Consider the following 25,544-nt stretch of genomic DNA (forward strand, 5'->3'; position numbering starts at 1 on the left):
AATGGTGGAAGATGAAATATCTCTCTCCCAGTCGTTGTTGACTTTTATATTATATTTATTATAATATTACATATTTATTTCTATACATATAATTATTAAATGTAATATTATATTTATTATAATTATATCATTGTAGGTATCAATCTTGTAGAATAGAACTATATTAAGTACTAAGTACATGTAAACTAAAGAATCATTATCTTAATTCCACTGAGTTAACATCTTATTTCAAGTATGCTTCTCCAGAGTTCTACCCTTTATATTCTCCTAAGTTTAACACTAGAAAATATTACAGTAATTGCTCTTTAGTTGTAGCTCTAGACGAGTATAGTCCACTAACTTCTGGAATTACATTTCTATAATCTAGTTATTATCCACTAATAATATTAAAAATCTACTAATTCTAAGTCATCTTGAACTGGGTTCCTTTCCTGGGTTCCACCATCTTCTGGGGGCTTTATTACTACTGACAATGTTTCTTCTTTTGTATGATTCATTTCTTATTTGATCTTTAAGAACTTTCTATTCTTGTGATGTTAGTACTTTCTGAAACTGAGCTAGTTATAGATGTTCTTTGAGCCTTGGAGGTTTAAGGGGGATAAAGAGGTGATTATGCTTTTCTTGTCCATTTTTTAATAAATTAATATATAAGATGTTATTCTCCTGGAACATGGCTTACAATGCCTATCTGTAAATGTAATAACAAGAAAATATTCTTGAATATGTCTAACAAATAGAGAATATGAATATGGGTATTTTTCCAAGATAGAGGGTGGTGTAAATTATAGATAAGGCAGAATGTTGAAGGAGAAAGAATAATAGTTAAGAAAGGACAGCATATTTTAGGACATGTTTTAATTCATATGAGAATAGTATATTAGAAATATAATTGAAATAGCAATCTTAGGTTCGTAAGGGTGAAAAACATCTAATAGTATTTAAAACTATATGAATCACTTTGCAAACATTAAACTTCAAATATCCATGATTTCACCATTTTGAATCTTTTTTTTTTTCCATTTGGAAGAAATCCCTGTAGAGATCTGTAACACTGCTGGTCAATGTAGAGCTAGATTTAGGAGAGTAAGAGACATAAAACAAATCAGTCTCTTCTCTTTCTTTCCTTCCAAAACCTCCCTTTAGTTCCCACAAGAAATTTCAGGCTCATTAGTCTTATGGAGTAAAAGGTCATAAATTCTCTTAAAAGTTTCTATTTTGGGAAGCTTATCAAAAATGAAAAATAAAATAAAACAAAACTGGGAAAAAAAGCTCAAAATGTATGTTACTAATTCCAAAGAAATCTAGCAATGCAATCAGAAAGAAACTTCCCCTTCAATATCTATTTGTTTGGCAAAACTACCACAGTACTCCTAGAGCTCATTCAGACCATGAACAAAAGGACACAAGCAAAATAACATTTTTATAGAGAGAAAGGACAAAAGTCAATATAAAGGAAAGAGCTTAGCTCATAATACAAAACTAATTGAAAACCAATCCTTGTTAATAAAGAAGCAAGTGGAGGTGAGAGGGCAGTTGGATAGAGACAGTTCAGTTCATTATCAATGCATTCCCTTTAAGGCAATTTCTCTGACTAGAACTTCCTACTCATCTGTCTATCTGCAACAATAGATATCTTCCCATAATTTAGGAAGGTAAACCACTTCTCTGCTGCTGTCCTTGCAATTGGAGATGATAAAACTAATGGGGGTTGAGGTCCCTTTAAGATTCCTTTCTGATTTCCAACCCCCCCCCCCCCCCCCATGGCTGAAGAAGCTAGGATCTTTTGATTCACAAATCCTGGTCAAAAAGCACCCTTTTGAATTCCAATGATATCCAGGCTTTCCCAGCCCCCCCACTATCTGCTCAGGTTTCTCCAACCTCCACAAATAGCTTCTTCCTTATCTAAGGACCCATTGAATTCTATTCAAATTCTAACCCTGACTGAAGCTCAGGCTGGAGGCCAATCTGGGACACCACCCATGGGTCCCTTCTGATTGTCCAACCCCCCCCCCCCCATTATAAAAAGAGCCAGACTGGACTCCACTCTTTGCCGAGGTCCCAAACATGGCATCCTTATGCTGATCATGTCAAGGATTTCTGTCCACCAGAGCCACCCTGGCTCTGGTTTTTCCTACCTTTTAATCTTATTTCCAAATTTTTATCAATCTAGTTTTTCCTACCTTTTCATTTTCCTCCCAAACCCTACAATAAACCGTTTTTATCAATCTAGGTTTTCAGGCCTGTAAATTCCTTTACAGGGGACTCTGCAATGTTACTAAGCTATTTTTGTGCCGACCAAAAGGGCTTCCCCCTTTCCTAATTCTCATCAAAACTATTCCCATCCTGCTTCCAAGCAGCAAGAATATTAAGGAAAGATGAATGAGAACTCTTCTCCCCAAATGCTGCTTTGTTTTTGGTCATGGTTCCTGCCAAGGCCTATTTTCCATGTTTATTGGGAGAGGAACCTCTTAGCAAGATGCTGAACTTCTCCCAAACTGTCAACCCCTTAAACTACTTTCCTTAACAGATTGTTAGCACTCTAAACAACTATTATACATTAATTTATCATCTTCTCAAGTTGCTATGGATAAAAAACAATTCAGAATTCTATGGCCAACTCCCTGATGACAGATTGACTTCAGACAACAAATTATGACCAGGGTCAAGATATTCAACATCTTCTCTTCTTATATTATCCTACTATTTTTGAGCATACTAGTAACACTTCAGGGGATTGGAATAAGAACTTAAGATGCTTAGATAAAATGGGAAAAAATGACCAGGGATATTGGTAATGAACTACTAGGCAATGAATGGGCTACTTTTACTAGATTATAAACTCTACAAGGATGGGGATTGTTTTGTAGATATTTTTATGGTCTCTAAAAAACTTAGGGTAGGGCTATGTCCAAGGTTTATTTTTGAAGAATATTAATTCAAGGAATGAAGTAATGGCATATATAATTTTAAAAAAGAAAGAAATCTTAGATTCTCAAGCAGATAGAACCAAGAAATGGTACAACAGATATTGCAGTGATTTTTAAATTGGTGATTAGAAACACAGTTTTTTTTAAAAAGATAGATAGAGATAGATAAATAGATAGATAGATAGATAGATAGATGATAGATAATTATATTTCAATATAATTGTTTTCCTTTATAATTTTACATATTTCAATTCATGATTAAAAAAAACATTATTTTGAGAAGGGGTCCAGAGGCTTTATCAGATGATTTGCCAAAGATCAAACTGGATAAAATACTTAAGTTCTCCTGTACACTGTAAAGATCCAGTGATCTTTGAGCCCTTACAATTCCAAAATTTTGAGGTACTTAAAAAAAAAGGTTCAACTTGAAGTTAAAAGAAATGCCTTCTCTCATTTTTTTCCTCTTCTTTCTTATTTTTCTTCTTAATGAAGCTTAAGAAGCAGATATCCTGAATTTGCCCAGTTTTAATGATACTCTTCTGAACAAAGAGTATAGTTGGCAAGGATTGAGTTTTGCCTCTGCCTCTGACATTTGCTACCAGTGTGAGGATAGATAAGTTATTTAAATTCTCTATACCTTAGTTTTTTTTCCAGTTTTTTCAACTGTAAAAAGAGGCTGGCATAAATCTACTGAAAAATATTTTCAAACTTTAAAGCTATAAATAATAGACATTAATGTTTTTGTTATAAAAATTCAAAAGAAAACATGACTGGAGTCACAATGGAGTTCCAAAATCAAGGTCATTTTCTAAAATCTGAGTCTGTATTTATAAGATTTTTACATTCACAAGATTCTAGCCTTTGAGCTTTGTCATATTACATCTTGAAAAAGCAGTCACTTTTCTCGAAGGTCATTCTCTCTGTCACCGAATGAAATTAGATTAGCTTGACTTGATTTGCTCTCCCAATGCCATTGAGGGCTCCCCACCCCCATCATCTGCCATTTCCTAAGTGTTTGCAAATTTCTTCACAGATCCTCCTAGCATCTTTGAATAAGAGGTAGCATTTAAGAAGGCTCTTTATTTTTGAAAGATTAGGAAACAAGGGCCCCAAAAGCTTAAATCATCATCAAAGACATTTATCACTTTACTACTTCTATGACACACTTGGAAAAAAAAAACAAAAAAAAGAGTTAAACTAGAAAGTATGATCCTGTCCTTAGTTTTAAAGGTTAAATAAATTGTTAAGAGAACAAGACCTAGCTTAGCTTTCTAAAATCTCCTTCCACATTTTTAAAAATCTGTTTTTAAGTCACTGATACACATAAGCACACACAGAGATAAACAAAATACAAAAATAAAATTAAATAAAGCTAATGGTTTATAAGGCATGCAGGAGGAAAATAGAGAATATAAAAGAAATTTAAAAGCCTTATAATTTTGTTTATGGAAACAAACTATTTTTAAAGTTCTTAATTATATGCAAGGCATTTGTATAAAGAGGATAATACACAATTATATGAGACAAACAAAGCAATGAGAGTGTAAAAAACAAGAAAAAAAAATAAATGAAAACCCCAAAACAAAACATTTCAAAGCAAACAAACAAACAAACAAACAAACAAAACCCTGAAGAAATTCACCTGATTTGGCAAATCAGAATGACTGGAAAAGGAAATACTTCTGTCCCAACATAATTAAATGATTGCAGGGATATTTTAAAGGTCAATAAAGATATTCATGGTAAGCAAAAATAAGGGATTTTGAAGAATAGGAGTAAAAAAAAAAAAAAAAAAAAGTTACCATGACCGACCTACTGTTGCCTTCTGGATGTTGGAGAAAGTGAAGGCTTTATGCATATTGGAGTGATGTGTTATGACAAATTTATAGGACAAGAAAACGTGTTGTACCATATGGATAAAAGCATAGATGGAGTATCATCTTAATCATGGGAAAGAACATTCAAACTTGACTTAGGATTTTGTTGAGTGTCTAAGCTTAAAAAGTATGCATATATCTCTATCTATCTATCTATCTATCTATTTATCTATCTATCTATATTAACATAAATATATCCTTACTTAACTATAACCTGTTTGGGGGAAGTAGGAGAGATGAAAGAGGGAAAAAGGATATAATAAAAATAAGTGCATCAGAGAATAAAAACAAGGAAGTAAACAAAAGATGGACACTCATGAATACATTTTTCCTACTATTATATATCCTTTCTTAAACAGGTAATTTATTGTTATATATTTTGACTCCTTACTGAAGTTCTGCTGGGCACATGACAATATTTTGTTTTATCTTGTTTTGTTTTGTTTTTCTTTTCTGCTTTTCTTTTTTTATTATTCTACTTTTTAAATAAAATAAAAATGTTTGCAAAAAAAAAGTGAGGGGGGGAAATATTAATGATCCAATTAAGTTTAAAATATGCCAAAAGTATATATATATATATTTTATTTTCCTGGAGAGCTGCTTGTTAAATATTTACCAGAGCACATCTAGGTAAATGATACTATTACTATTATGCTTACTTTATGTATTTAAAAAATAAAACCATTATCCTCATGATATTAGATAGTAGCTATATTTTGTCCATTACATTTAAGTCCATAATTTGAGATAAACTTCAGTCATGTTAATTTTAATAAAAGCTATACTCAAAAGGCATTGCTATGTACCTGATAAGTGTAATATTTTTAAAAAGCTCCTTTACCTAGGTAATTATAACAATACAGAAAATTTTAATTAGGAATTAAAAATTCTGAAACCATATAAACTTATACATGTGAGATGCATGTGCTGTAATTTCTACTGCTAAAAAAAGCTGACACTGGTGGATAACTTGAATCAGGGAAGTCTGATCTAGAATATGACTAAAGCTTGATTAGGTGAAGTCATTAAGTCTGGCACCAATATGAAAAGTCTCTAGGAACCAGGAGCTACTAGACTAAGGAAGAGAAACCTGGCTGAAGTTATTGAAGGAAGGAGAAAACTTCTGTCCTAATCAATAGTAGTTCTGGTCAGTAAATGGTGGTTTTTTTTTTTTCCTTGCCTGGAAGTAATAGGAAGCCCACAGTTTCCAAAACCAAAATAAAATAAAATGATGAAAGCTTAAAAGTATCATATTATCCCTTCAAAATATGAGTAAAATGAAAAAGGAAAGTAAGAAGCAATTATTAAGTGTTTACTGTGTATGATGCAGGCACTATGCTAAGTATTTATAATTAAATTATTAATATTAAATTTAAAAATATAAGTAAAGAGAAAAGTAGTTCCTGACTTTAAGGAATTTTACTTTACAGTGCCTGATTTTAAACTGTTATTTCTTTTTTTTCCTATACTACTTTCTTTATCTCTATTATGTATTTTTCATATATTTGTTCCTCTTAAATCATATCAGATTCTCCTCATCCCTTTATCCAAATCTCACCCTTCTTTTACCAGCTCTTTTTCAATAACTTTATTAATTATTGAATAAGCATCCCCCTTCCTCTATTTTAAAAAGTCAAATATGTATAACAGCTCATCCCTTTTAGAAAAGAAAGTAAAACTGTTTTATGTGGATTGAAGAGACTCTGGAGAAAAGTTAATTTTACACTGGATAAGTAACTACAACCCAATTTGGATAGATTGACATTTAATTTTAGGAGGGCAGGGAAAACAACTATCTATGAGGCTTTTCTGATTATTATATCCATCCTGCTTACTGAAAAACAAATTTCCTCTGAGGATGTGTTTAACCCACAATAACCTAAGCCTTGGGGAATGGTAAAAGAATAAACAAGAAACCCATGGAAGATTAACAAAATATTTGACCTCTCCATAAATCAAATCATTGATGATAAAGAAACCAGTACTCTTGCCTCTATAAAGTAGCATATATAGATATAATTTTGTTGATTAAAATAAGTATCTGCATTACATGTTTTAACCCACTGAGTTTCATATTCTTCAAAGATTTGTGATAGCAAATAACTCTTTGATCTACTGAAACCAATAAATTAAAAACTAATATATTTTGCTACTGTACACACTTCTACTAATGTTAATTCCTAGTTTAATAAGAAGTTTCTGTTTTGTTTGAAATTATTTCTGCCCCAGAGTATCTCATAAGCCTTCCTTTATGGTATGAAATAAGAGAAAATTCAAACTTCCCTATCTTGGAAATAAAAATGTTTACCTTACAAGTACCAATATATAGGCACAAAATCCTATTATTCAAAGAGCTAATATCATAATATAAACATAAATGAGAACAGAATTGTCATGCTAATTATTTTTTCCTGCTATAAATAAGACTAAGCACTTAATCTTAGGTAAATATGTAAGCTGGCATCTTGCATCTTAAACAAATGTTTTTCAAACAAACTTTTAATGTACTAAATTGATCAAATTGGGCACTAGTTCTTTTAAAAATCTTGAGACCTCAAACTTATAGAAATTCAGGCCAAAGTATATGATCATTTAGATAAGCCACATGCTAACAAATTGTGATGCTGTAGTTTAGTTGATTTGATATATATATATATATATATATATATATATATATATATATATATATATATATATAGTCAGTCCTAATCTCTGTTCTGACATACTTTACCATATTACCAAATGCATCTTAGATATTCTGAATTGAGCTTCTTACAGTTACTATACATAGTCTATAATAGGTCCTTATTAAATCTTCATTGGCTGCATTTCAGAGTGAACATATCCAAGACAGATCGCATTACCTTTTTCCTCCAAATCTCCTTCCTTTTTAAATTTCCTGTGACTGCCAACAGCAATACTCTTAGTCAATTCAATTTTGGCATCATCCTGACTAGTCACTACTATTACCCCACATTTCAATTTGTTGTCACATCTTTTTGTTTCTACTTTCTCCACATGTTTCATATATGTCCCCATCTCTTTATTCTCAAAAGCATAACCCAAATTCAGGCCCTCATCACCTCTTGTCTGTACCATTGAAATAGCTTTTTTACTTATAGCCCTACCTGAAGTCTTTCCTCATTCTCCATCCTTCCTTAAGCTGACAAGATGATTTATTAAATAGGTTTGGGCAAGTCACCACCCTCTATAATAATCTCCAGTGACTATTATCTTTACAATCACACATATGCACACATGCATATATGTATATGTATATGTATATCTATATTTATACAAATGTAGCTATATATGTATGTGTTTTATATGTACAAATACATTCTAATATATCATATTTATAGGACATATGAATTTCCATATATTTGTTTGGCATTTCAGTCTCTTTATTACCCATAGCATTCCTATCTTTACAGTTTTATTATATTTTACTCCTTTCCACACAACTCCAAACCCTCTACTCTCCAGCTATGGTCTGTTTAATTTTTGAAATATGACACTATTTTCCATTTCAGTGTATTTGTACTGATTTATGTCTAAGATTACATTGCTTCTTCTCTTCCACCTTTTTTATTTCTCTTTATTTAAACTTGTGTTGTACATCATCTAAAGAGATTTCCCCCTATCCCACTCATCAATACTCTCTCCTCTCAGACTACTTTCTCTCTAACTACCTATTTATGTACCTACATTCCTATCATTTTTGCATGCACTTAGACACATATTTTGCATTCTCCCCTATCAGAATGTGAACTTCTTGAGGGCAGATACTTTTTTTGTTTGTTTTAGTCTTTCTTTTCTTTTCTTTTTTCTTTTTGTTGCCCCGACACTTAGCACAGTGTCTGGCATATAATAAGATTTAATAAATGCTTTTTTATTTTCTATCTACAATCACTAGGTCAGTCAGGGAGGAATGATATACACATATATACACACATTCATTTACACACTCAGAAACAGACAAGATATACACATACAAACATATTTGGGGATGTGTATGTTTATATATCATATATAATTATCCAGAGATGCTGTCTCAAACTATTTCCTAAGTTGTTAAGTGTGAAGTAGAAGGGAAGGGGAGAGTCTTTCACTGTGTCAGAGAAAGAAGTATCTATAAAGTCTAAAACAAGTAAATAGTCTTATAAAAGACAAAGAATAAAAATCCCTGAAAGGAAAACCTTGGTAAAAGGAAATAGTAGCAAGTAAACCATTTATGTAATTATCCCTAAGGATCTAACTGATCCCTGTAATGTCATACATATGTACCCACACTGATCTATGCCATAAAGGATTCTTGGAAACTCAAGAAAGTAAAGTGTCATTTGTCTCATTCTATTTATACACTAACCCACCAAAAAAGCAGGGGAAGAAGTATGTGATCTTATTTCTCTACAAACTACATTGTCACTTTTTTTTCTTTTTGTTATTAAATGGGACTCCAAGTTCAGAATGCATTATTGATTGAATTTTATATGTAGAATGGAGAAATAAAATCGGAAAGTAACTGGTCAACAGCTAAAGTAAATGGGTAATTAGACTGGAGAGAAGTGAAATCTTTTATTAAACATCAAATGCTGAAATTTAAGGTGATGGGATAGTGTATATATTGTTTATATCTCTCTAAGTTACTCAAGTCAGATCCTCAGAATGACTAGCATTTTGAAGTTTTTATCCTTTTTTCTTGCATCCTTATTTATTATTCAAGAACCATTTTTTTAGTATTTTAATTTGTATGTGGTGTATTTAAAAAAGAAATGTCAATTATATATATATATATATATATATATATATATACATATATATATATATATATATATATATGAAATATTCTTGACTGTGACTGAGAAGATATAGATTCTAGTCTTATTTTTGCCACTATATTATGATGATATCTAAGACAAGCCATTTCAGTTCTCTAAGTCTTAACTTTTTTCATGTATGAAAACATATTTTCAAGTGAAGGTCTCTCTTATTTTATAATGAAAATCAAGGATTGCTTTTTAAGTTAACTTTTATCAGTGCACTTCTCTGTTGTAATGTGACATATAAATGTAATGTTTAACTCCTGTTAAACTCTACTTTTATTTTCCAACTTATGTCTCTTAACCATGGATGAGAGCAAGTCTTTGAAATTTGACTTCAAAATGGAGGAGAAATCAAATGTTTGGGAGAGAGTCAGGAATGATCTATATTACATTTTGTTTAACTTGTACTTGGTTTGAATGAGCAGTTGCATTATTCACTGTGTTAAGACTTCGATTAAACAGTCCAATACTCTTAAATCAAAGAATGCCACAGACCCTGTGTTACTGCAATAAACAATCTTCCCACTTGTATAAAACTCCCTCCCCTCCTCTTTTTATTAATGGTCAGTCATCCAGAAATTCAATTATCTGACATGAGTTTCTTTGGGGTGAAATATGCTGTTGTTTTTTTTTTTTTTTTTTTTTTTGTTGTTGTTGTGTTTTTTGGTTTTTGTTTTTAACTTTAGCTCTGTACTTAAACAGTGTTTTCAATTGCAAATATTATACAGATACATTCTTGGAAAAGTGATCCATTTATCCACCTAAGTTCCTCCACTGATATAGCTCTGAAACTACATATGTCCTCTCATTCAGTGTGATTCTCATTCATGTTTTTTTAAAACACTCTCCATAAAAGATCTGATGATTATGGAGAACCTTCAGGCTATCCATCAGTTATTCTCATTGTCATTGCATGACTGATATATTTCCTGTTATGTTTGTAGACACTTTTGATGATGATATTTATGTCCTACATTTCTCAGACCAAGACATTTACAAATGTTCATTTTATGTATCATATGGAGGGTCTTATATCTAAGTTCTCTAAAAATGCTACCCCAGTTTCATAGTACTTTATGGGTTTGCACCCAGTTAAAACTACAGTCCTAATTATGCATTTTTTTTTCTTGTAATTTGAACTATATACCCTACCAAAACAAATGTTCTTCAATCATGGAATATCTAACTAGAATGCACAAATTAGAAAAGAACTTACTATTAGCTGGGCCTTCCCCTTAGCTTTCTAAAGAAATAACCAAGTTCAGAATGCATGAGGTCCATTTTTTGCATGAACATCTGGCTTGAGAACAGAGGCCTGAATGTTTGGTCAACATAGTTGACCTTTGTTTAATATAATTCTAACTTTGCAAGTAAGATTGAATTGTTTATTTGTTTTTATTTTGAAATTATTCCCTTTTTAAATGCATGTACTTTAAGAAAGTGATTGCTGTTATCATTTCTTTCCTTTGTTCCAGAAGAAGATCAAAGATATCTGGAGGGTGATTTCTTGACTTGCAGGTGATTTGAATTTAAGTAGGGCAGAGCTGTGCAAAGACATCAGCTTTACTCTTTCGGCAAGAGAGTGGCAAGTTATAACTGACCCATGGTCCAGGATGCAGTGAAAAATCTTGGCCTTTCTAAGTTAAGTTCTTTCTCATTTTTCAGTTTGTCTCAGGCAAAACTCATTCAATAATTAAAGAATAGGTAAGAGGCAAGAGATGGCCTAGTTTGCTTTCATAAAAGAATTCTTTTGGGAGGAGAAGGCCCTTGGAGTTTCTGGCCAGAATGTCAAATAATTTCTATTTACATTCACTCTGACCCACTAACTCTAAACAAAAAGCAAATGATGTTTGGTCTGGGAAATATTATTGACCTATCAGTAAAAGCCAGAGTGATTCAAATTTAAAGGCATAGAAAGTGACCTAGCAAAGGCTAAGATGGTGCAGGAAAACTCCATGCAGGAAAAACTCCATGCAGAAACTACAGTTTATGTTCCCACTTATTCAAGGAGAAATACACTTTTGTGGCAATGTTTTCTTCAAAAATAAGAAAATCATAATGCTCCAAAAAATAACTCTTAATTGGGATCTCAGTTCAGATCCCAATTCCTCCTTAAAGGCTTTCCTGACAGTGCCATCATAATCATGAAAAAGAGGTTTTACATGCATATGATATCAGATCATTAACTAAAAATTTAAAAACAAAACAACAACAAAAACAAACAGATAAACAGATCTAGTCCCCACAATCTAAACTCCTAGATGGCAATAAAGATCAATGTGATATTGAGTGTCATCAAAGCTATATCAATAAAGGACTTGATCAGATAATAGGAGTCAATAGAAATATAAAAATAGGAACAATTCTATGTTGCTGTCATAGAATCAGGGGACAGGCAGCAGTAAATTGGAAGAAATACATATGTAGCTATAATCATTGTATATCATCCATGCAATGCATTTACTGTAGCAATGACCATAGCATTTGAAGGGTACTTCAGGTATAAGAGTATGAGTTAAATATTCATTAGTATAAATGTGGGTGATTACTCTATGTTTGTTACCTTCTTCAATCACACCATCTTTAATCCCTGTATTGCAGGCAAAGTCCATCTGTTTGAGAAAAAATACCTTGGAAAACTAGAAACACTGTTCCAAAAGGGTGTACAGAAGAGCTTGCAGCTAGAGCCATAACCATTCTCTGGGAAAATCTGATAAATAAATCTTTATAACATTAAATGCTAAGGACCCACTCATTTATAAATATTGTTGTGTGGCTGGAGGAACCTAAAAATTAGCACCCCTACATGCCTGGTCATTAACAATCAGTTTTTCCTGACTTCTAGTTGGTTGAATGGATTTTTTTTTTTTTTTTTTTTGAGAACTGAGACCTATTTACAAAATACAAAACAAAGCTTTTTGCATTATTTGACTTTTTGAGATAAATATGTTGTCTAATCTACAATATTAAAGATAGATGATTTCCATGAATTTATAAGATGTGTATTATTATTATGATATCTAAATGTTTATATTAATGTAATTGCTTAATCTTTGCTTAATAAGGTAGAAATCTATATATTCAAAATAAAAATAAAAGCATTAATTGCCATATAAAAATAAGATACTGATAACAATGAAAATAGCAGATTGCTTTCCAAAGAATATTGTAATTGTAAGTATATCCTGTTTTTAATTAAACTACTTTGTGAATAATCTTATTTATTAATAATTATTCATTATGACATTTTCAATATAAGAAAATTATTGAACGTAGGGAGTTTCAAATATAACATAACTCTGTAAATATTAAATGCCTTCAAAACAACACAAAATGATTGTTTTTAAAGATAAATTTTATCTTATTATGTAGTTAATCGTAAAGGCAGATAATAATTTCCACTTTTTATTTACTAAAAAAAAGCTACTTAAGAGTATTTTAGTATTGTTTTAGTAGTCTATGGAAAAGAGAATTTTAAAATCTAGCTAAATGTTCTTTTTATCCCTTTACTTTGCACATGACAAAATCAGTTACTCTCTCTAAGGCTCTATTTCTTTATTTGTAATAATGGAAATAATAACATCTATTTCAAAAATAGTTATACAGTGCAATGGATATAGTGCCAGACCTGTAGTCAAGAGGACTTGAGTTCAAATTCAATATTAATATTTTCTGGCTGTGTGAACATGGGCAATCATTTAAGCCTGTTCGTCTAAATTTCCTCATCTATAAAATGAAGTGGAGAAGGAAATCTCAAACTCCTACATTATCTTTGGCAAGAAAATCTAAATGTTAGTTAGATTTTGTTTAGTTTAGATCCAAATGAGAGTTAGACAAAACTGAAATGTCTAATCAATAACAAAAATTGCTCAGGGATATTATAAGAATAAAATAAAATAATATATGTAAAGTATTCTTGGCACCTGGACCCTCTTGGTATTCTTACATTTTATTCTCCTTTACTCACTCCAATATAGTACATGACACTCTTCCTCCATCTCTAAGTGTTTGCACTCATTATCCTACATGCCTGTAATATTTTTGCTCTCTAACTTCAACTCTTAACTTTTTTGACTTCTCTGAGAATCATCTCAAATTCTACCTCTGCAGGAGGACTTTCCTAAATCCTCTTAGCTGCTAATGTCTTTTCCTTTGATATTACCTCCCTTTTATTCTGAATGTATCTTGGATGTACCTAGTTATTTTCATGTTAATGTGAACTACATGAGGATAAGGACTGATTTTTTTTTCTTCGTATTCTGAGTCCTTAGCACACTGCCTAACATATAGTAGACACTTAATAAATGGTTGTTGATGACTCAAATGATACTACTACCATCCCTACTACTATGACTACCACTATTTTCAATAGATGTGGGGACAAAATATATATATATATATATATATATATATATATGTATATATATATATATATATATATATATGTATATATATGTTGAAGAGTTGAACTGCAAACAAATTCTATAAAACAAATGAATCTGCCTTTACTCATTACCAAAAATGACTAAGTAAGCCAAGATCATAGAAATAGACTTTAATTGTACATCAGACCTAAAGTTACTTGGATCCTTTTTTTTTTTTTTTCTTCATGACTCTTTTAAGGAGACTTCATTTGATTTACATTTTCCGCTTTCCTTTTGACATTGCCCTTTAAGGAAGTTTACTGTTTCAAAAAGAGTTAATGTAGTGAAAACCTTTTAGTTCCTTGTGATTTAGTTAGCAATTACACTTCTCTAGTGTTAAATGTTAACTGTTAAATATACCAAATAGCTCGGGATTGAGTTTAATTAAAAGAAGACAAATGCTACTCTGGACACATGAATTGCTTTAAATGTTTTTTTATCCACAGAAGAATTTTTCATTTATTTCTTTAGAATATTATCAATTTGCTAATATCACAGAGAGTAAAATCAAAAGAGGCAACACATGTTTAAGAATAATGTTTCCAGAAGGGCCCATGGCTTAGTTTCTTATAAAAAAATGATAGTGATGGTATCATATAACATTGCATAGAACTTGATTAAAATGAACTCTAAAGGTTTTACAACGTTCAAAGGTAGTCAAATTACTAAAATGGTCATTACAGATCCAGGTCTATACAACCTACCATAAAAAGGTATAACAAGATAACTCTGCAAAAAGAACCTAATTTTCTAGATCACTGAAATCAATGTTATTTTTTAAAAAATTATCCAATATGGGTATAATGAAAATTAGTTAAAAATAACATACTAAGGCACATGTCAATGGTGGCTTATATTGTTAATAATGATAATTAAATTGAATGATTTGTATATTTCTATTAATAATACTAATACAAATAATGAAAATAAAGAAGTAAAGCATTACGACTGACTTGATTACTCAGCAAGTCACTTAATCTTTCAGTATTCTAGGCAGCAGATCTTCTTTGGTAAAAATAATTTTCTCATCTCTGAGTTCCTTCCCATCATTGATGAAATCACAGCATGGTATCTATTTGAAATAACAGTAATAATAACTCATATATATGCCAGTTTAATTTTTATAAAGCATTTTCCTCACCACAGTTCCTTTATTTTTATTATATATATGCATACATATATATATATATATATATATATACATACATATATATATATATATATATATATATATATATACATATAGTGTTCCAATTTTTTCTCCCTCTTCTCCCTCTTCCTCCCAAGGCAGCAAGCAATCCAATATAGTTTAAACATGTGCAATTCTTATAAATATATTTCCATATTTGTTATGCTGCACAATAAAAATCAAATCAAAAGTGAAAACAAAAACCAAATAAACAACAATAACAACAATATAAGTGAAAATACTGTGCTTTGATCCACATTCAGTCTCCATAGTTCTCTTTCTGGATGCAGATGGCATTTTCTATCCCAAGTCCATTGGAACTGGCTTGAGTCACCTCATTGTTGAAAAGAGCCAAGTCCATCACAGTTGATCAATACATAATCTTGTTGTTATCATGTACAATTTTCTCTTGGTTCTGCTCACTTCATTTAGCATCAGTTCATATAAGTCTTTCCAGGTCTTTCTGAAATCACATTTCCCTTATTATATAGACCCGCATCTCATATGGTTCCAATGATACAGGTCTGAAGGATAACCTAGTGATGCTGTGAAGTCTCATCCCTAGAGAAGCAGACAAACTTTTCTTTAATTAAAAAAACAATAAGTCCTCTCCCACTTCCCACCTTTGGCCACAGCAAATCATGAAGTTGACAAACCATGGAAACAAAGTGACAGTCTATCTTGGTTGACTGAACTGTCTCAGTCAGAAGTTCTTTAAATTTATGAAATAGAAATTTCAATATATAATATTGTCCTATCACTATACCAGTAAATTCTGTTTTCTTTTCTTTTCTTCTTTTTTTTTTTCTAGGAACTGTGTTACCTCAAAACACTGAGAGTATTCAAATTATTGATATTAGTCTGGACTACTCAAGCACAAAAGATATTGGTAGAGCCAGATAACCTAAAAGATACTGCCCCTCAATTGTAGATCTGTTGCTTGTTTTCTTGTTTCAATTCACTGTCTCATGAAAGGACTCTCTTGTCACCAGTGACCTATTGTGCAGTCTGATTCTCTCCAGGTAACAGTCAAGAGATATTGAAAGATTATGACAAGGAGATTAGGCAAATGGAGGATGCTCTTCAAAAGCAAAATTATACCAGCTCAGTGATTTATAATGAGCTTTGACTAGATTTTCTATTGGTACTATCATCAGATGGCTCATATTTATTTACAAATGTCCAGGAAAAGAATGATAATTTCTAGTTATTTTTCAGTTTGTTAGATTACTGATTTTTTTAAGTCAACAACTCTCATGCCAAAATTAAATTGCAGTTAGTATGATTCATTTAATATATTTGTGTATAATATCAATTGGAAATTTATAATAGAAAGCTAGCATCTCTTCCCCATCTTTTTGCATTGATCAGTTTTTCAGTATTCATTCAAAAAGCAATTATTAAATGCCTACTTTGTGGAAATGCACTATTTTTAAAATATATTTACTTATTATGACAGTCTGATGGTAATTCCCATTGAATATTGTGTTTTATAACTTTTCTAAAATTCCAAACAAATATTAGATATCTCAAATAAGTTAGGAAATTTAAACTTTCTATCATTTATATACATAACATTTATTTTGTGGTTATTAATCTGTTCATCTTATACTCTACATGTATAATTACTCTTAAGTCCTCCCTTCATTTATCATTTATACATTAATTATTTGACAGTTTTATGTGACTGTCCATGTGTGAGCTCTAGAATTATGTTTCCAATATATTCAACATATCTTCTCTAAATTTGTTTGAGAGGCATTATGTGTGTATGTGTGTGTGTGTTCATGTTTTTGAAGAGTTCCCTTTATAAGCTATTAACTTTCAGCAAACGCTGAATTATTTTAGAACTGAATTCCATATGTAGAAAAAGAAAATATTTAATATCCTTTCATAATACATATCTATCTATATTTATTATTATATTTATATATGCATATAGATAAAATTTTGAAAAGGTATTAAATGGTTTCCTTTTCTATATGTTGAATTCAGTTATAAGATAATATAATTTATATATGGACATATTATATATATATATATATATACATATACATATATATACATATATATATATGTATATATATGTGTATATATATATATATATATATATATATATATATATATATATATATATATATATATATATATATATATATATATATATATATATATATATATATACTGAGGAGGCATTAAATAATTTCTTTTCCTTATATAATTTCTTCCTAAAATAGACCATGCCTATTTTTACTATTTCTTAAAATACAAGGCGCTCTCAAATTATAATACATGACTTACAAATGGTTTGAAGTCACAGATGGGCATAGTATATAGTCTAATTCAGGAGGCCTTAACCATTTTCTTCAATTCAAAATATCCAAAGAATAATTGGCCTAGATCAGTGCCTTCTCTAAATTATGTGTCAAGACTGACATTATTAGCAACAAGGACTAGGTATTTTGAAAATACCTTTTAAGGGCATAGTACATAGTTTTGGGGTCAGATACCTGTGTCCTTTTGGTATAAGGTAAACTATTTCAATACTAAGGTGAAAACCTAGTATTCAGATCTGCAACTCAGAATGCATTTCCTTATGAATACAATACTATAGATTGTACTTAGATGAAATTGAGGTAGTATCAATTGTACTATCTTTCAAATAAGTAATTCATTTATTAGACTTCTGTGGCTTAACTAACCATCAGAGTCTGAAGATTATAGAGTTTCTAAAGGAAAATTCATTCTAAATTCCAAACTACTTAAAATTAATTTTTGGAACAAAATATTTATGCTTCTCAAAAATTATCTAATCATTAATTTGGCTTATATCTATATGCATACATAGGATAAAATTTTCTACAACAAACCCATTAATTTCAGTCAACTTTATTGTTCACATCAATTACCATTAGAAAATTAGAAAAAGGCCTCAGCGCTCCGCGGCCTGAGACTGACATCATTCTCAGCTCGCTGGAGCCGCTGCCCCAGAAGCCCCCTCCAGCATCTCCCCCCCGGGCCCCTCTCCTCTCCCCCATATAGTTCCCACGTCTTCCGGGACTTTTGAACTAATTTTTCAGGGTGAGGAGAGGACAGGCCCCGGGGGGGAGGCCTGCTACAGAGGAAGAGCCGCCGCGAGGAGCTCAAGATGATAGAAGCACTAGTAACAACTGAAGCTCAGAAACTGCTGCACCAGCTGAATGTTCTGTTGGAACAGGAGTCCAGATGTCAGCCAAAGGTCTGTGGCTTGAGACTAATTGAATCTGCTCATGATAATGGCCTTCGGATGACTGCAAGACTGAGAGACTTCGAAGTGAAAGACCTTCTTAGCCTAACTCAGTTCTTTGGTTTTGACACAGAGACTTTTTCTCTAGCTGTGAATTTACTGGACAGATTTCTATCCAAAATGAAGGTACAGCCCAAACATCTTGGGTGTGTGGGATTAAGTTGCTTCTATCTGGCTGTGAAATCAACAGAAGAAGAGAGAAATGTCCCATTAGCCACTGATTTGATCCGAATAAGCCAATACAAATTCACAGTTTCTGACCTAATGAGAATGGAAAAGATTGTATTAGAGAAGGTGTGTTGGAAAGTCAAAGCTACTACTGCCTTTCAGTTTCTACAGCTTTATTATTCACTCATTCATGAAAACTTACCATTTGAAAGGAGAAAGAACCTGAGTTTTGAAAGACTGGAAGCTCAGCTTAAGGCATGCCACTGTAGGATTATGTTTTCTAAAGCAAAGCCATCTGTATTGGCCTTGTCTATAATTGCACTGGAGATTCAAGCACAGAAATTTATAGAATTGACAGAAGGAGTAGAATGTCTTCAGAAACATTCCAAGATAAATGGCAGAGATCTGACCTTCTGGCAGGAACTTGTAGCAAAGTGCCTAACTGAATATTCATCAAACAAGTGTTCTAAACCAAATGTTCAGAAGTTGAAGTGGATTGTGTCTGGGCGTACTGCACGTCAGTTGAAACATAGTTATTACAAAATCGCTCATCTTCCAACAATCCCTGAAACGGGGTCTTAATAGGATTCTTATGGTGAAGAAATTCGGCTATTTTGAAAGCTCACTTCACATCAGAATTGTGGACTCTCCAGTATTAGAATGGATTTAAGCTGTGAAGCCTGAAACATAGCAACTAGGTTCGCATTGATGTTTTCAGACTTGGAGAGAAAACAGGCTTATAGTTGGAAATTGATTATGTGTTCTGCAGTTGGAAATGTGTTCAGGACTAAATTATGATCTTCTTTGAAGCATGTTTATAAAAACTAAAACTCAAATGTGAAAACTTAATGTAGAATAAGGATGGGAGACTATACTGTGAATTGACAGTTAATATTGATCCAATCTAGTATCTGGATCATTATATTGATTATAGGTAGTATTGATGGCAAGGTATGATTGATTGAGGTTATTTGAATTGTGATACAAGTTCACATCAAAACAGATCAACTTCAGAAAAATGATATGATGCACTTTAGTATAGTCAGGGTTACTAGTCTTTGAGGCAGTATAAACAACCTTGTTAAAGCCTTATACAACTAGATAATCCAATAATTCTAAAGTTTTATTTTTGTTTGGCATATTATTTAAATTTGATTTATAAAATTCTATTACAGTTGTAGACTGATATGTTAAATTTTAAGTGATCTTCAAAATTATCCTAGGGAACAAGTGATATGATATACAAAGTTTTATACAGAATGATTTTTATCTAAATATCTAGCCCCTAAGAAAAAAATTTTTATTATAAAAGCAACTCTCATAGTCTACCAATCTGAAACCTCAGCTGAGCCCTTCTAAAGCAATGTATGCTAACACTAACACTCCAGAACTTTTAAATAAGGATTATTGTTAGTATAAAGCTGAATTGTTAGTATATAGAACTTTGTGTTTAAAAGCAATACATATGGGGTATGCTATTGTTATAATGCTCCTGTAACAGTTCAACTTAGACTAAAGTGAGTTGTCTACCCAGATTCAAATAAGTAGCAATTTAATAGACAAATTATGTGGTAGTTGGAGCATTTAAGGCTAGTTGTAGGTTAATGAATCTAAATTGACATATATATAGGGTTGGGAAAGCATATAATCAGTGCAATATATAGCTTAACTTCCACAATAGCTGTAACTAGTTCAAATTTCCCTTTGACATCATGTGGAAAAATCAAAATGGGGGGGAAAAATCCTTTAAAGAGAAACCAAAGAAACACAGTATGTCTCATGTCTTATGCTTCATTTTGTAAAGCATTTTGCAGATGCACTCTTCAGTTACTCCTAAACACCTGATTCATTGAAGAATTTCCTTTCTAATTCATCAATGCAAACTAAAGTTGGCTGAAGTAACCTAACAAAGTACCATTATGTTCTGGTACTAAGAAAGTGACCTTTCAATAAAACTATTGAAATGCCTTGTCTGGAAAAAAAAAAAAAAAAAAAAAAAAAAAAAAAGAAAATTAGAAAAAATCAAGTAAATTTCCCTATTGATCCTTAAGATGGCTGTATTGTATATTTCAGTGGTTTCATGGGTCATTTATTTCATGTTTATCACTGTCATGAATATATTGGAAAATGGCTCTAAAAGGACTTCCAAATTTACAGATCTTAAACATTTTTAGTATTCGAACTGATCTATATAATTTATTTTCTTTCTCCCTTAAATTAGCTTCCTCCTCTTACATCAACACCTCAGTTTCTGTCAAGGGCACCATTACCCTTCTAGCCATTTACCTTTGCAACAGGAAAATCATCTTCAATTCTTTCTCTCTCTGATCAACATCTCCCATATTATATATATCAAATCCTGTTGTTTATACCTCTACAATATCTCTAATATCAATACCTCTTTCTTTCTTCAAATGACCATCACCTTTACTATGTCTCACCAGGACTATAGCAATAGTTTCCCAATTGATTTCAATGCTTTTATCTTCTTCCCTCTTCAAATTATCAACTATAACTATTAGAGTGATATTACTAAAGTACAGTTCTTATTATATCATGCAATATGGTCACATGGTATTCAATTGAGTCAGTATTGCATTTAAAGCCACTTTACAAAGGCAAAGTTAATATAGCTGAGTAAATGCAGGGACTCTCCAAATACATTTAAATAATGACTCTAAAGAAATTCTAGACTGGCAGAACTCACAAAAAGTTGGAGTAAAAAACTTCATCCCAAGATAATTTAAAAGGTTGACAAGAAAGTAGCAAAGTCAAAGGAGAACTCTTCATAGTCACTTTAAAAATGGCTTACACATGTATATTACTTCCCCATATACTTATATTTTGAATTATTAACAGGGAGATTTAGTAGTTACCCCTGTACAATTGCCAGATAGGAGATCTACAAAAAGTTTCAAGAATCTAATAAATTTCTAACCAATTAATATGCTTCTCCTATGTCTAATTTTCATTTGTGTCCCCTGAATAAAACCATGATTCAACTTGCTTCTGTGCCATTACATATAATTTTTAAAAACTATTTTTACAGTGTTAATATTTTAGAGGAAGCAGATTGTTAAATACTTAAGAAGCTCCATTTCTATTCTCTGCCCATTTTGTTAATCTGTATATTTTTATTTTCAGCAGGGAAACGTCATTACAGCTTAAGCACACATAAAATAAATTTATATTACAGGGCAGAAAAGAATGCCAGTCTAGTGGTCACTAACAGACAAGAGCACAGGCCAGGAGAGGAGTAAAGACAGCTCTTCTTAGACATGTGAGCTGAATGTGAAGGGAAGAAATCTAAAAAAGGAAAATTAAGGTATGAGAGAAGAATATGCCAGGAGAAAGGGGAAAGAAGAGATAGAAAGCAATAAATTATCATAAAAGAAGAAAGAAAAAACTTGTATAATGGAGGGGAAGATGGTAGGGGTGAGATGAGTAAAGGAACTTTATTCTCATCAGAATTGGCTCAAAGAGGGAATAACATGAGTAAAGAAATCTTTTTTTAAACTACAGGAAAATAGGAGGGGAAAGATATAAGAGAAGGGGAGAGTGAGTGGATAGAAGGAAAGACAGATTGGGGGAATGGGTACTCAGAAGCAAAACACTTTTGAAGAGGGACTGGGTGAAAAGAGAGAAAAGAATAAAAGGAGGAGATAGAGTTAGCAACAGTAATTGTGAAAAAACAATTGAAACAAGTTTTTCTTATAAACACCCTATTTCTCAAACATATAGATTAAAAAGCTAAATGAAATGCTATGGGAGAAAAATATGTAAAGTCCCTATACATTCTATCTCAATCTATTGTTTTAGACTAATTTTACATTTCCTATTTCAAAAACTCTATGTTGTGGCCACATTGTCTGACTTGCAGTTTCCTCTATGTGCTAGACATTATTCTTCCTCTTTGCCTTTGCATAGATTATCTCCCCATGTCTGGGATTCCCTCATTTCTATCTTCTGCATCTTGGAATCTCTAATTCCCTCCAAGATTCATCTGAAATGCCAGTTCTACATGAAGACATAATGTTAATGATTTGCCTTTTTGCCTTTATATCCTGAATGCCTGGCTTTCTGCCATGAACATGGTAGAACCTTATTATATGCTTGCTGAATTGAATTTTATAAAGTGGAGTGACTGTATTACCATTTACCTAAACTGCTATAAGTTGGTGCTTTAAATAAGAATATTCTAGTTCTAAAAGAAAAGATGCACATTTTCCCTTTACAACATAAAATAATTGTGTTCAACTTTTTTTTCATAACAAATTAGCACATTTCCTCTAGTCATTTTTCCTATTTAATTAAAACAATGAAAGAATTGTCCCTGTGCCATCTACATTTAATTGAGTTTCAATATATTCTATCTATGAAATGGAGTGGGAAGGAGAAGTGGTTTTCAAAAATCCTAAATTTAGTACAGAAATTCTGAAAAAAGTTACCTCAGGCTTTTAAGAGACAAAGAAAATGTAATTTAAAAGTGACAGTAGCATCCATGGGGTATGGTCACTGGAAAAATCTCAATAAATTTCTACATAGAATAAAAAGCAAGCCACTGTGAATTACAGAACTGTAATTCCACTGAAGGTCCCTTATGACATTTGAAACTATGAGAGCTCTTTTAGCTACTAGCAGAAATGCTTTCTCTTATCAGATTTGTGGTTTTGTTTTGTTTTCAAGTTACTCTGCTTTCATCACTCCATGAGCACTGTTCCCTAAGAAAATAAGGTTTTCTTGCAAAACAGGTAAAGTATGTGCTAGGATTTTCAAAACATGAATCTCACTGATTTTTATGATTTTAGAATTGTAGAGAAATACATGACATATTTAATAATTGCTGTTAACAATTCATCTATGAACTGGTACTCTTTAAGTCCCACACTTCTTCCCTTTTTATCATCAAATAGATTTTATACAAGTGAATGTCAAATAAAATTATGTGAAAGACACTGGGGGTAACATTTATTTCATGATCTTTAGCTTTTATGACTTTAACACAATCGATGTAATATTTGATTTCCCCCTACCACCTACAGAAAGGAATGGAGAGAGAAGTGGCAACATTTTTGATTTTCAATATGAGTATTTTATTATCAAAGGTATATTACTGTTCCAAGTGCAATACAATCCATTTTAAAAAATAACTTCATAATTCTGCTTATATTTCATCTATTAAAGAAGGATAATAGAAACCTGTGTTTTCTTTACAGAAATGGTAATTATTTATGTTCTGCTAACTTCTCTCATTCAATCCGTTGAGAAGTGCAGAGGCAGAGACTTTTTTTTTTTTTTTTTTTTTTTGCAACCAGGAATTTCTACCATGTACATGTAGCCTGTTAGAAGTAGATTAATTCCATTTTATATACTTTACTATATCTACTCTATAAGACCTGCTCAACAATATAAGGCTTGGTGGATCTAAATGGGCAGTTTGGTAATAAACTTTTTATCTCTTAATAGATTTAATAGGCAATTATTTTGTTCTCAATTTTTTAAGATGTGATTTTTATAACTATATCACCTATCCATTTGGAGTTTATTTTAGTATAAGTTGTATCTTTAGGTGAATTTAAGGTATAAATTGGTTTAAATCTGATTTCTTTCATACTGTTGTCTAATTTTCCCAGCAGGTTTTTCTTTTTTAATCAAATAATAAGTTCTTATCCCACTATGGATAGCTATGCTACTAGATTCATTGTATTCTGTATGCTGTGAATTTGAGAAATCTTCAGGCTGTGAATGATAAATGATAATGATATTTTGTAATGGAGAGATATAGGGTGACTACACTGACTGTAGTAGGCTGTGACATAATACAAACAAAGAATCCTGAAGATGAAGGATGTCATGGAAAAAACATGATTGAATATAAAAGAAGGTAGACTGGTCATATTGTGAGGATAGCCAATAAACAATGGACAAAGAATTCAAGACACTTAGCATAAGGAACAATTGGACAAATACATTGTTCTTATAAGAATGATATAAAGTTCTTAGCAGTCTGCCAATTCTCTCTGTCAAGAGTTAACAAAACAAACAAACAAAAAAAACAACAAAAAACAAACCTAAAAACATTAATGCTATCTGAGGCTGCATTAAAAGTCAGAGGGTTTCTGCTTTGCTTTGATTTGTTCATACAACAAAAGAGGAGTATTGAGTTGATTTCCAGATGCCAAAGTTAGCCATAGACAAATGGACATATCCAAAAAAAAAGGATGATGGTAAAATAATTTGAAAAGACATTACATGAGCATCTTATAATATAATATAATTATAATTTAATCACTGTAAGAGAAAAATCATCAAAATTCAAATATTTGAATTTCTGCTCTAGGAAAGATATTAAATTTTCCTTAGCTTTGGAAGGCAAAATGACAATTGTAGGGAAAAGCCATAGATACACAGATTAAAATTTGATGTATGGAAAAACTTCCTAAAAAATAGAACTATTCAAAAATAGAATAGGATATGTTTGTTGACAAGATATTTTGGATCACTTTAAGCTCATTCTGAATGATGCCTTTTCTTTGAGAAAAAGGGGGGATTTTTGGTTAGTTTGTACTACATCTCCTCTGAGGTACCTTCCAGTGTTTTGACTCTTGATAACTTGCCTGACTTTTGCCCAATTTCATTAAAGTCTAAAGAGTTCTTGTAAATAGATAGAAAATCTAATGAAATAATTAGTGCCCATATCTTCACAAATGATAGTGTTTCATCCCCTCTCAAATGGCACAACAGCATTCCAGTAGGGATTTTCAGTCTTAACCTAAAAGTGACTAATGTGTAAATTACAGGCCTCAAAGTATAGTGGGCAGTTATTTGGGGATGGGAACAGCATCAC

General features: G+C 31.5%; 2 protein-coding genes across 2 annotated transcripts in view; one reads left to right on the plus strand and one right to left on the minus strand.

Moving 5' to 3' along the window:
- KLHL1 (kelch like family member 1) overlaps nt 1-25,544 on the minus strand; it is a 605,136-nt gene that overhangs the window by 428,509 nt on the left and 151,083 nt on the right. The window lies entirely within an intron of this gene.
- LOC141560673 (cyclin-G1) lies at nt 18,176-20,668 on the plus strand. Its single transcript, XM_074299231.1, has one exon. It carries the CDS (start codon nt 18,392-18,394, stop codon nt 19,277-19,279), a length of 888 nt encoding a protein of 295 aa, XP_074155332.1. The 5' UTR covers nt 18,176-18,391; the 3' UTR covers nt 19,280-20,668.

This window comes from Sminthopsis crassicaudata, chromosome 3 (genome assembly GCF_048593235.1).
Source record: "Sminthopsis crassicaudata isolate SCR6 chromosome 3, ASM4859323v1, whole genome shotgun sequence".
Taxonomy (NCBI): Eukaryota; Metazoa; Chordata; class Mammalia; order Dasyuromorphia; family Dasyuridae; genus Sminthopsis; species Sminthopsis crassicaudata.